The sequence below is a fragment of the Prosopis cineraria genome, unplaced genomic scaffold (genome assembly GCF_029017545.1).
Source record: "Prosopis cineraria cultivar Desert tree isolate PC_DT_omini unplaced genomic scaffold, ASM2901754v1 PC4, whole genome shotgun sequence".
NCBI classification, from domain to species: domain Eukaryota; kingdom Viridiplantae; phylum Streptophyta; class Magnoliopsida; order Fabales; family Fabaceae; genus Prosopis; species Prosopis cineraria.
The window spans coordinates 9,699,248-9,712,745 of NW_026555335.1; the positions used below are offsets into that span (position 1 = coordinate 9,699,248).

Genomic DNA, 13,498 nt, shown 5'->3' on the forward strand with positions numbered 1-13,498 from the left:
GCCTGTCAATACTCAAGAATCATCTCGAATCTTTTCAATTGGAAAATTTTGAAGTTTGTTCAAACTATATTTATATTTAAAATTTGAATGAGTAATTTTTTTATATCCTTACTGGGTGATGAGAAAATAAATTTAATTGTGAATCAAAAATAATAACAAGTCAATGATGTAACTCGTGATCCATTCGATCTGGTTTGGACAAAATTCGAAGTCTCTCCACCACAAAATAAAAGGGACCAGGGACAAAAAAATAAATTGAAATCAACTGTGAATGTAAATCCAAAGAAAAGTTAATATCATTGAAAAAGCTGTGGTGCTTTTAATATTACATATATTCTTTGCTCCCTCGACCATATCTTGCTAAAGATTCTGCATTTGTTGAACTGTCAATTTTGAAACTAAGAGCCAGTGTTCTCACTTCCCAACCCCCACCTTCATTCATTTCTCTTCTTTTCATTTTTGTTTTTTTTTGTTCTTTTTAGCAAGAGGTGACAGAGAATTGGAACTTCCTCGTAATATAGAACGAATCTTTTACATCATGAATCAAATCTGATCCGATCCACACTACTTTTTGATTATATATGGGATAACAACACAGTTGATCCACATCATAACACACCTAATATGATCGATGTTGATTCAAGTTAATATAATCACAATGCGTACCCAACACTCTTGGCCAGCAATATGATATATTGCTTTCATTGAGATTAGTTATTGCATATCGTTGATGATTAGCTGCGGTAGTCATTGCACCAACAGGTTTAATTAGCACCAAAACTACTTGTATAGTGTAACTAGCGAAACATATTGAAGAGATGATATGATAATTTTTTTTTGGCCAAGGGAAACAAAAAAAGTATTCAGAGGATGATATGATAATTATAACAGTGGAAAATACAAAGTAAGTCACTACATTTGGATTGTATTTTATTTTCGGTCTCTATATATAGTTTTATTTTCTTTTTCACCCTGCTGTCCCTTTAGTTTGATTTCTGTTTATAACGTTAATCCTTGTAATTTTAAAAATACTAATAAGAATTATGAGTTAGAATTGACGGAGTTTTAAAAATACTAATGTATACTTACGTTATTAATCCCTGCGTTGACGTGTTAAACTGACGTCCAATGTAGTGCCAATGCACTTCTACCCTTGCCGTTTCAAAGGTTTTATGATTTTATACCTTTTTATTTTTTTTAATCTTCTGCAATTTATTTACATGTGATTATAATTTTATCATGCTAGTATTGGAGTTAATGGAGTTAAATCCACATTGATGAAAAAAATTAACTCCTTGATCAGTGTTAACTCTTGGTCTTTATACAGACATTTTTAAAATTATAGGGATTGCATATAAGGATCAAACTAAAGGGATTGGAGATGACAAGACAAAATTATAAAGAACTAAAAACAAATCACAATCAAAGTATAGGGACATATTATAATGGTTATATTTTCCCTTCTAATGATTACAAATATATATATATATATATATTATTTATTGAAGATATATAAAAAGCTTTTCTTAGAATAGAAAAGCGATGGAAGTGAAAAATGAAAGCTTTTTGGATATACATAAAAATTATTTTTTGTTTTTGAAAATAAAAAATTTAAAAATTTACCTGAATTAGTGTTTTTTATTTAGTTATTTTAAAATTGTTTTCATTTTTTATTTTTAAAATGAAAAATAGAAACAATTTTAAGTTATTTTTATTTTATTTTTTAAATATACTACATTTGATTATTAAAAATTATAGTTACCTTAATTAATTTTTATTATTAATTATTATCATTAACTATTTATAATTATCACTATCAGTTTATGTTTAATTGTAAATGCTATTTTTTAATCCGTAAGTCATAACCAACTGAATTTCATTTCATTTTATTTTAAAAATAATTTCAAAACTGCACGTCTACATTACAAAACAATTTTAAAAAATAAAAAATAAAAACAGAAACCAAACAATCACACAAAGTTTCAATCCCTGTGAAACTGTTATGTATCCTTTCATGAAAGGTAAAAGTCAGATCACTGGCATTAATATCTTGAGGGGCAAGTTTCTGGTATTATTAATTAATTAAGACCATTAACACTGTTTTTAATTGTCTTATTACCACACGACAGTGCAGTACAAAGTTAATTCATAACAGCACTGATCAGGCAAGCAACGATTTCATGTTTCTGCGTGTCTTGTTGGACTTTGTCCAGATCGCATGGATGTTTCATGCCATTCAATTTTCTATCCCAAACTATTACGTTTCCAAAAAGATAAAGCTTTTTTTTCCCCCTACTGTGCATGATTCAAGGACGACACTATGTGTGGCACCTTGGCTAAAACAAAAACGTATGTATATATATATATATATATAAGAACAAAAGTTGAATTAGTTTAATACCATTTATAAAATACATTTTAAAAAATTTATTTAACCTCATTTTTAAATAATATTTTAAAAAATATTTTTAAAATTACACTTTATGAAAGAAAAAAGTAATTTCACATTATTTTTTAAATTTATCATATAAGAATATAACTAAATTTACATATTTTTATTTATTACTCCCTTCATTAAAAATATAAAATATTTTTTTAAAAGATTAAATATTAAAAAATATAATACTTTTTTAAATTTTAAAGATGTAATCATTATTTTTTTATAAATATGTCCTTATTAATAATAATTTTATATTTATTATAGGATATTTAATAAAAATAAATTTAATTAAAAAATATATTATTATTTTATTGAGAGATAAAATTTAATTAAAAGTATTTTATATTTTTAAATAAAAAATATATATTTTTTATATTGACATTGATGAGAGTTAAAAAAATAATTTATAAAAAAAATTGAAAGAGTACAAGCTTCTGCAGTGACTTTTTTTATTTTTTATTTTTGAACAATCACTGCTGTCACCTTTAAAGCTTCTATACGGAAGAATTGAATGAAGCATTAGGCCCCCTAGCTTAGGCATGTACGTGAGAGAAAGGGATCGCACAGATATTGAAGAAGTCAAGAAGAGGATCTATTGGAACATCTTATTAGTACGTTTCTGAAAGTATGCACCGCCCTGCATTTTATACATTGCCAGCCAGCACTCAAAACTCTTCTGACAACACCTTCGCTATTCTTATTCACCATAACTACTCTTCCGCATTAGTATGGGTAAAATACAACTCTCGGGAGTCCTGGCCACTATATTTTTAACGTATTTTGATATTAATCTTTATACTTCTGTTTTGTTGTTTCAAACATTTTAAGTTTCATATATATACAATATGAGTCTTTATCTTCATTAACAGAGTTAAATCTACTGACACATGCATAATTTTGTTTAATTTTTTTGACAAGTTGATAAAATTATATGATGAGTTGGACATTGTATGAGTAAATTTGACTATTAATCTTTTCACCTGTTTGTCTTAATTGTGTGTTTTCTTCTTTTCAAAGCTTTATTCATTGTATGTTTAAAGATTCTAATTTAATCTCCTACTTGTTTTTTGTCTTGTACTCATTTCTTATACAAATCATAATTTTAATAAGTCAATAGAAGGAGTAATAGAGTTCATGCACAATATTATATTAATCATTGTTAAGTCTTTATGATTATATTTAAAAATGTAGAACTAATGTTGTAGATAAATAAAGTTTAAGGGACTTGAAATAAAGAAATAAAAGTGTAGGAACCAAAATCAAAATATGCTAAAAGTATTTAGGCCAACAATTTGTAATTGTTAGCAACAATGGGAGCGACTATACAAAGAAAAAGGAAAAATAGGCAAAAAGTAATGAAATAATGTTACATCTTAATTCAAAACTTTAAGTCTTAAATTTATAATTTTTTTCATTATTTTATATTAATTATTAAATCTGACTTTATTTAATGTTAAACTTTTCATGTTAAAAAAAAAAAAACCACAAAAGACCAAGTCTCAGTGTTTGCAATTAGGGCCAGTTTAATTTTTTGAGCTTTAAATGTATGAACACTAATGAGATTTTTCAAGTCCCAAGTAAAACCGGACACTAACACTACTTTTAAGGAATGGGAAGCAATCACTTGAAAAATGGGGAGAGAGAACAAACGGGTAAGATTAGTATAAAAACATCACATATTAATTTAAAATTTTAAGGTTCAAGTTTATGTGTTCTTTCTTTTTATCATATACTAATTATTAAGCTAAACTTATCCTATACCTACTTATACCTCCCCATTCCTGACAAGTAATGTTTTCAAAACTGATATACTCTAAAATCTGATGACAAAGTGGTGAAGACTTGATGTAAAATTAAAGCTAAGTATGTATTATTTTACTAATCTATGATTAGTTTGATCATGGTCAAAATAGTAAATTTTAAATCAATGTGCTCCAACCATGTTATTGAAATAATGTATGGATCGACATTCTTAATACAACTATGATTTTTTAATCTAATTAATAATTAATATTTTATTAGGGAGTAGCATGTGATTAATTTGTTGAAAAGGTATAATTTGTTAACGCGGTAGCTTCACATGCATTTCACCATTGGCTTCAGAAAATCCCTGGCCTACTTATGGCACCTTATTATGCATTATGGGTTTATTTTTTCCCCCATTTGGTCCCAAACAAAATGGCTTCAATTAATTAATTTCCTACAGGTATGTATAAGATCATGTTGTCCTATTCCACACACATATATAAGAGCACATTAATGCTAGCTTAAAGTGACACCCAACTAGGCAAGTGACAATCATACTGTTCAAAAAGATTAGACAATAGAATTGAGGGCTAATCATTACCTTGCTTATCCGCGAATTTCTGCAAAGTAATTGAAGGACCCCTTCTTTGAACGTGGGCAAAGTATTAGAGCTTCCAAAGTACTGCTGGTGTACATATAGAGAGAGAGAGTTGCTCAATTGTCCAGATGTCAGTGGAGTTAAGGCAATATGAGAAGTTTTAAGCTCAATGACATAATATATAATAAAAGAAGAATCACCCATGCATAAATTTAACCTTTAAAATTTTGAGTAAGATGTAACATTTTTTTGCTCTTCTTGCCCATTTATTCTCTCTTCCATTTTTGAACATTGATATGCAATAATGCTTGAGGATGTCTGTTTTGTTTGAAGAAATTTCTCTTCTCTTTGTTTTTTTTTTTCGTCGGTCTATATATATATAGGGGCTCACTTTGTCAAAGTCTTGAAGAATTGTGTATGCAGCCTAATGTTAGGCAAAGTGGGAACCGACCTCTCACCGAATCATTTAACTTATTCTGTATGTTAAATCCAAGTCCACGTGGGGCTTAGCTGTTATATTTACTTTAATGTCAATATGGTACTGATATTTAATTAGCATGTTGATGATGTCTGATTATTTCTCGACAGTAACACAATCATGGATTGTTCGTGCATGATTGTGTTGTGCCTCGGCTTAGAGAGTTTGATTACCTCCAAATGTGTCTCAGCTTTTGGTAAACTATTTTGTTGTTTTGTAATCAAGTATCTTCGATCATATGATATATGCATTTTACTATCTCCCTGCTTTATAGTTTATCACATGCATGGACAATTATATTAATCCTTAGTTTAATTAAAGTCGCTAGTGTATGTTCATAATAGGTTTCGAACATGTCTGATTCATTACCGTGTCTCCAGAATAAAGTTGTGGATATAGTTTTTTAAGGGACGTAATTTAATTGTTCAAAATGTATATTTTTCCCTCTTCAAAGTAAAATTGCCATTTTGTATATCTTTTTAACAAATATATAATATATAAAAACGAGTGATATGATCTTAAAAGAAGTTGGTGCGAGATTATTAAAAAGTCCATTTGTCAATAAAATAAGTCATGCGTGTAAGGGAAATTTCATATTAATTACTCAAAGCAGTATAATATTATATTTTAGTGCCTAGATCATGGTATATTTCAACACAAGTAGATTTAATAAAATGATCACATCAACTTATCTTAACTAGGCCATGTTACCCAGTTATATTTATTTATTTATTCTTTGTAATTGAGATTTAACGTGAAGACAATATTAAAAGCAAAATATTTTAGAGTTAGATGACAAATTAGCTTTTAAACTATAGGTTTAGGAATGCCTATGACCCTAAACTTATTTTTTATGTAATATTTTCTTTTAACTTTTAAAAACGGTGTAATATGTTAATATTATTATTAACAAAAGTTAATTTTAACTATTAGTTTATTAAAATATGATAGACAAATACTTCAAAAATTATAGAAAAAGACAACAAAATTACAGATAATGACAACAAAATTTACAGAAAAAGATCAAGAAAATTTTATTAATTTTTTTATAATCTTTGATGTCATTTTTTTAATAATTTTTTTAGTTAATTGATAATCAAAGTTAATATTAATCAACAGTAGGGGACACGTTGCACATTTTAGAATGATGAAGGTGAGCATTACTCTAAAAAATATGAATTTAGAATCTCAAACACTACTGAACATATAACTTAGATGCTAATTTGACATTTAATCTAATATTTTAAATATAAATTTAAATAAATGGATTGAACTTTGAAGAACTAAATTAAAATTAACAAACATATTATCAAAATTTTTCCCCTAATTAAATCTGATATACATAATTAAAGGGAACTATTGAGTCATCAACACAATTTATGTATCCTGATGAGGGATTTTTCTTTCAGTATTCCTGGAGTGATTAGAAATAAACTGAATTATTGCACTGGTTGTGGTTGTTTTCGTGCAAACCAAAAGAAAGAAACAAAAAGGTTGCAGTGACGCGAATCCCAGAAAATGGCAAGAAAAAGCATTAATGGAAGGGAAAAATGAGATGAAAATCTAGCAGCTAGCTAGGATTTGGGGTACAAGAGAGATTTTAATCATGGTTTTGCCATTTTCACAACTTTCAAAATGAGAATTGGAAGGGGCATATCACAGAGCCGAATAGGGCAAGAATGAGAGGAAGAGGATAGAAGAGAGCAATATATGTCGAGCTCTCTCTCTCTCTCATATGGTCACATGCTTCCTAGCTCAAACCCCAAATCCCAATCCATGCACGTACGGCGATCCATATACATTATTATTGCACTGGACGCCATTTACGGCAATCAAAGTGACATGAGATTTGGCTCTGTGTTTGCACTGTGGAGTTGGAAAGGGTATATATCGTTGTTGTTTCTCTTCTATGTCCACGTGATCTTGTGGCTTTTCTTGCCTGCCTTGGTCCCCATAAAGATCTTCAATATCTTACTAACAGTGCCCCCCACCTTCTCTCTCCCTTCTGGACAAAACCCTTTCTCTCTCTCTCTCTCGCTCTCACACACACACACTCACACGTTGTATTCGGCATCCTCAATAAGCTTTATGCTGTAGCTGCTGCAACTTTGTTCCGAAAAAGGAAAACCAGATAAGATCAGTTTTACTAGCCACTCGTTTAAATTGTTACGCTGTTCAAGTCTAAATGGACTTGAGTTAATGTGAGAGAATAAAATCTTGATAATTAATAAAAAATAGAGAGAAATTACTCATAAACCTGAGTTTAATTTGAGGTTTTGAATTAAGATGCTATTTGACTACTTGTCCTTTTCCCCATTTCTGACTACAGCCAGGACTTGTGAGCTAATACAAGATAAAAAGAAATGATTCGTAAATTTTAGCATTCACATAAACATGTTATTATATTTTTAAATTATATATGCTATGGTCTCGGCGTAAAGTATCACGAGATTGACACAAGGAATTGCAAAATTACAGAAGGAATATTGGCAGCTACATATTTTAGTGATGTTTGGAAAGAAGGATTTTTTAAAAAAAAAAATTACTGTCGTGATGCTTTGTCAGAATTGAAAAGCTTACCCTCCAGAAAACAACAAAAATCTAAGCCAGCTAGATCCAGATTCATTCGATGATCGATGTCTTGTCTTGTATCTTTTGAACACAAACCTTTGCATATATAATGATGAAGATGATGCTTATGGCTTTACTATAGCCATTATAGGGATCGGTCCGAAATAAGAGCGGTGTAAGTTCATTGTATATGTTCATTGCTCACAATAATTCACTCCACAAAAATGTCAAAGTCACAATATCAGTCGTTAATGGTGGCAACATATACATATATTGCTACATCGCTCTCTTTGTATCCTCTCGAGATGAATTGGGATTCCACCAAAACGTGTCCAACGAGACTCTAATCAATCAATACGTGGTCCTATATTCCGGGGAAAAAAAAACATTCTATAACATGCTATGTTTCCCCACATGCATTTTCTTCTCCAAAATAATGTGTTTCGTTAGGTAGAAGAAGACCTAACTGCCACTGTTAGGACATGTGGGAAGGTATTCTCACAAAAATTATAAATGCCACATGCATATTCATTGAAATCCAACCAATAAGGACCATCGAGTTAGAGTTATGAAGTCATTGATTTTTGTCATTTATTGGTCATGCATGGGGCACATGTTTTTTGTCAAAGATCTTAAATCTTAATGGGCAAGCATTAAGGTATTCAAAAATATTGCTCCAATATTGATATTGATCAGCCATGCATATATATAAATGGTGGAGGGTCTTGCTACCAGATAGCTCCCCCTACCTGCGAGATCTTCGGGTCAAAGATTGTTCTTTGAACAAAAACACTTTGTTCTTAATTAGTCCAATTTCCCCACTTATTATTCCAGTCAAAATATTCGATCATGACCTAAGAAGATCACGTACTTGTCTTTGCCTTCTCTGTTTAAATAATTAATTTTAATTAGCCACCTCCGTGGCCTAAACCAAACCTTTGGTTAGTACAGATAGATTCCTCGTTAGCTTTTTCGACATTCTTTTCCACATTTTTAATAGTTGTGTGTGTGTCAATATATATAATGTTATTTATTACTCAAATTGCACCAACTAGATTTTCAGCCACTTCAAAAGCTAACCCTGCTAGCTCCAAAATTATATATGTATAGTGTACTATATATGTTAATGATCAGTTCTCACTGGATTCTCTCTTGCGTGTGTGTGGCATGGTGTTATTTTTTTCAGAGCCATATCTTTTTAAAAATGAAATGCAAGCCAGGCGTTAGTGTTATTTATTTAGACATATATAAATATATCCCTGTGGTATTATCATACAAATTAAGCAGTCTTGTTTAGCTAGCTAGCTGGGTTCATTAGATATATAATTAAAGTAGGCAAATAAAAACAGTACAGTGCAAATGGGTATATATAGTTCAATGAGGATTTAGCCAACTAATGATAATCAACCCTCTCAAAGGAAGAATATATATTTAAAAAAAAACTAATACATAGACATGTATGACAACATCAATAATAATATAAGTAAGAAAACATACATACTATATATATATATATATAGCGAGACAAGAAATGGGCGGGCATAATTATAGTAGCATTTGGAAGCTTGACTTTAATTTTCATTGATTACATGTTGGCATAGACGGTCACAAACAAAATCTGGCCAGAAGGAAATCTGATTTGATGTCTCCCTCAGTTCAATATTGGCCATTACCCTTCCGTGAACCACAACAGGTGAATTCATTACCACATAGCTTCTGGTTCAGCCTTTCCCCCAAAAAAACCCAAAAAAAAAAAAAAATTTAATGGATCTTTCTGATAATTACCTAATCTTTACCGTCCTCAGACCCTTGAATGCCAAGTCGCATCATTTTTGCGCAATATTAAAGTGCGACACACCAGTTCACGATGGATGATGGTTGACCAACGTTGACCACACACAATCTTGATCCAACGGTCTATAGGCGTTCCCTGGTCGCTCGTCTGTCTCTCTCTCTCTGATAAATTGATGAGGCCCACAGTATTGGAAAATTTATCTGTGGGTTTAAATTGCTGCGAATCTTCGTGATCATTATGATGCGCGCACACACACACACACAAGCACATATATTCACAAAAAAACACGTACCCCATATGTTAATATTTTATTTTAAAAAAATCAATTACTTTCCCTCCTCATGAATAGTTTCATGACGTTTTGGAAGGGAAAAGGAAAAATAATCTTTAGTCATGTTCCATCGTATCTTTGAACTTTGAATTTTAGCCACCTCTCTCTCTCTGTCATTTACACATCCCCACCTACGACGTCGTTGCCTTTACCCGAGAATTCCACCTTTTTACCTCATGCAAATTATATATAACCCCACTTTTCCTTTCCCTCCCTAATTCATCCTCACCACCACAAGCTCAAGCTCTCCTCCTCCTCCTCCTCCAGCTCTTGTCTTTCATTCTCACTGTCTTTCCCTGCTAGCTTCAGAAATGGCTGAGAATTTCCCCTTTCCTACATATTTCGTACTGACTATAATAACCATAACCCGTTTGATATCAACTGTGGGCAAAACCGAGCTCACAGGGCCGAGTCTGGTACCTTCGAATATATCCCACAGGCTACGTGACGACCCGGAAGCCATTAAAATAGCTTCAAGCGACTATGGCAATCTCGTTCGTGAGTCTCCTCTCGCCGTGTTTCAACCATCTTCCATATACGACATTATCAGCTTGATAAAATCCTCCTACACCAGCTCTGTTCCTTTCCACATCGCCGCCAGAGGACAAGGCCACTCAACTCGCGGCCAAGCCATGGTTCCCAACGGCGTCGTCGTCGACATGTCCGCCCTCCGGCGACAGAGTCTCGGCTTCGGAATCGGTTCTGTGTTCCATGACCCTTCCGTCGGTTACTACGCCGACGTCGGAGGTGAACAGCTCTGGATTGATGTTCTTCAGGCCACGCTCCGACACGGACTTGCACCGCCATCGTGGACGGATTATCTCTACCTGACCGTCGGCGGCACTCTGTCTAACGCCGGCATCAGCGGCCAGACCTTCCGTTACGGACCTCAGATCAGCAATGTCCATGAAATGGATGTCATCACTGGTATGATCAAAAGCATACTAAAAGCTGTTGCTTTCTCTCAAGTTTTAATTTAATAAATTTGAATCAACTGATCGTATAAAAAAAATAGATTGATTTGAGATGATAGTTAAAGTACTATAAAAAGACAAACTTTTTAAAACTAAATAGATTGATTTCGTTTTTTCTGGAAATTTTGTGGATGTTGCAGTGTTTCATCGGGGCCCCCCCTACTTTGAACAATTCCTTCTGTCACCAGTTTCCACGGTCATAGCCAACCTCTCTTGATTTATTCACTAATATTTAACTAATAAACAATTCTGTCTTATATAATTGAGATCAAGCAGGCTACTTGGGCTCAACTCTCAAGTCGCGTATGGTCAACTTTTTTTATATCGTAGAAAACTGAAACACTTATTGACTGTTGACCAGGACATACAAGTATATATATATATATATATATTTTAACATGCATGTGGCTAATAACAATATAAAGAAAATTATGTGAAAGGATTTTATGTTTGTTGTGATTGATTCAGGAAAAGGAGATTTCTTAACCTGCTCGCCGGAGAAGAACTCAGAACTTTTTCATGGGGTTCTTGGAGGTTTGGGGCAATTTGGAATCATAGCAAGAGCAAGAATCGCTCTTCGGCCAGCTCCAAAACGAGTACGTTATATATATATATATATATATATATTTTGCACGAGAATTGACTGCCACTTTGTCTCCTAGCTCGCTACACTTAATTCTTCAAGCCATTCATTACGTTCATATATAATGTCAAAAAAAAAAAAACCCTCTGTTCCTCACATTTTTCAACTCTTGCATTTATTAAAACTCTGCAATCTGTCCTTTTCCCAAAAGTCAGAGTTCACTCACACCCTCATATCTTATTCACACCGTTCACATATATACACCCTACGTTTCTGCATGTCTTTGTACATGTTACACGTATTTACCAAATTACGAGTTTGAAACTTTGTAAAAGGAAAAAAAAAAGTAGATATGTGAGGATTAATCATCAAATAAACGATCAGTGTCTATGGCATGCATGCATTATTGATGCATTAATTAGTGAATTAGTACAATAAAGGGATGTTAATAATGGAGGATATTTGTATGTGTGTTTCGCAGGTTAAGTGGGTCAGAGTGATCTACAATGATTTCTCTGCCTTCACAAAAGACCAAGAACGATTAATCTCAATCAGTGGAGAAAAGAAGAGAGATAATGATGATGATGATAATGCCTTAGATTATTTGGAAGGGATGCTTCTGATGCACCAAGGACCCATCAATAATTGGAGATCCTCTTTCTTTCCATCATCAGACCACCCTAAAATAATCTCTCTACTTGTTCAACATAGCATTCTATACTGCCTCGAATTCGCCAAATACTATGATGACCATTCTGAACATAGTGTGGACAAGGTATATATATTCTCAATTGATCCTATTTTAACTTTTAGTTCTCACATGCAAACTTTAACTTGCTTGTTGTATCTGTATGTGTGCTGTATAGGAACTTCAAGAAATGGTCCGAGGACTGAGCTATGTTCCTGGGTTTTATTACGAGAAAAATGTGTCGTTTATGGAGTTCTTGAATAGAGTTCGGAGTGGAGAGCTAAAGCTTCAATCACAAGGACTATGGGATGTTCCTCATCCATGGCTAAATATGTTTGTACCCAAATCTCGAATCCACGATTTTGATTCTGGGGTTTTTAAAGATATTATCCTCAAACGAAACATTACCAAAGGACCAGTCTTAGTTTATCCCATGAACCGAAGCAAGTAAGTCCAGAATCACAGATAATTCTTATTTGCTTAAAAAACGAGAAATTAAAGATGCAATTTTTTGTCCAAAACAAGAAGCCTAAAGGGAAAAAAAAAAAATTTCACCCATTTTTCAGGTGGAACGACAAAATGTCAGCGAGTATACCAGACGAGGAAGTGTTTTACACAGTGGGATTTTTGCATTCAAGTGGGTTTGATGATTGGAAAGCATTTGATGTTCAAAATAGAGATATATTGAGGTTCTGTGAGGAAGCTGGGATCAAGGTGAAGCAGTATCTGCCTCACTACGCAACACAGCAAGAGTGGACAAACCATTTTGGCACCAAATGGATGAGTTTCCAAGAAAGAAAATATCAGTTTGATCCAAGAATGATTCTATCACCAGGACAGAGAATCTTCAACAACATTGATTGATTAGCTACAAGTCATTCTTTTCTTTTATTTTTTTTCGTATTTATTAATTTCCCAAGAAAAGAGTGGTATATATGTGGTACTACCTCACTTTTAGTTAATTAATTAATTAGCTAGCTGGTTGCAGGTGTATATGACACCAGATTTGCTTAGATGATAGTTTGTCTTTTTAAGTTATTAGTTCTGTAAACTTTTTGTTAATTAATGAGAAACATATTAAGAGAGTTCAAAGTCCGCCAAAAAAAATATAATTAACTTGTAGACCTTGCTTACACACACACACACACAATTTAGCGTTACATCATTAATTAACTTGTTCACTTAAAAAAAAATCATATAATAAATATCAATACTAATATTATTGACATTTATTTTACATAGATAGCTCCAATAAATTAGTTGAGGAAATTAGTGTAAAGAAAAGTATGAAACA

The 13,498-nt window shown here is 32.3% G+C and overlaps 1 protein-coding gene across 1 annotated transcript; it reads left to right on the plus strand.

Moving 5' to 3' along the window:
* The first annotated feature begins 10,196 nt into the window (after positions 1 to 10,196).
* Positions 10,197 to 13,295, plus strand: LOC129309511 (cytokinin dehydrogenase 3-like). The gene is made up of 5 exons (XM_054951112.1): positions 10,197 to 10,886; positions 11,402 to 11,529; positions 11,998 to 12,291; positions 12,383 to 12,651; positions 12,771 to 13,295. Exons 1-5 carry the CDS (start codon positions 10,271 to 10,273, stop codon positions 13,066 to 13,068), a joined length of 1,605 nt encoding a protein of 534 aa, XP_054807087.1. The 5' UTR covers positions 10,197 to 10,270; the 3' UTR covers positions 13,069 to 13,295.
* The last annotated feature ends 203 nt before the right edge of the window (positions 13,296 to 13,498 follow it).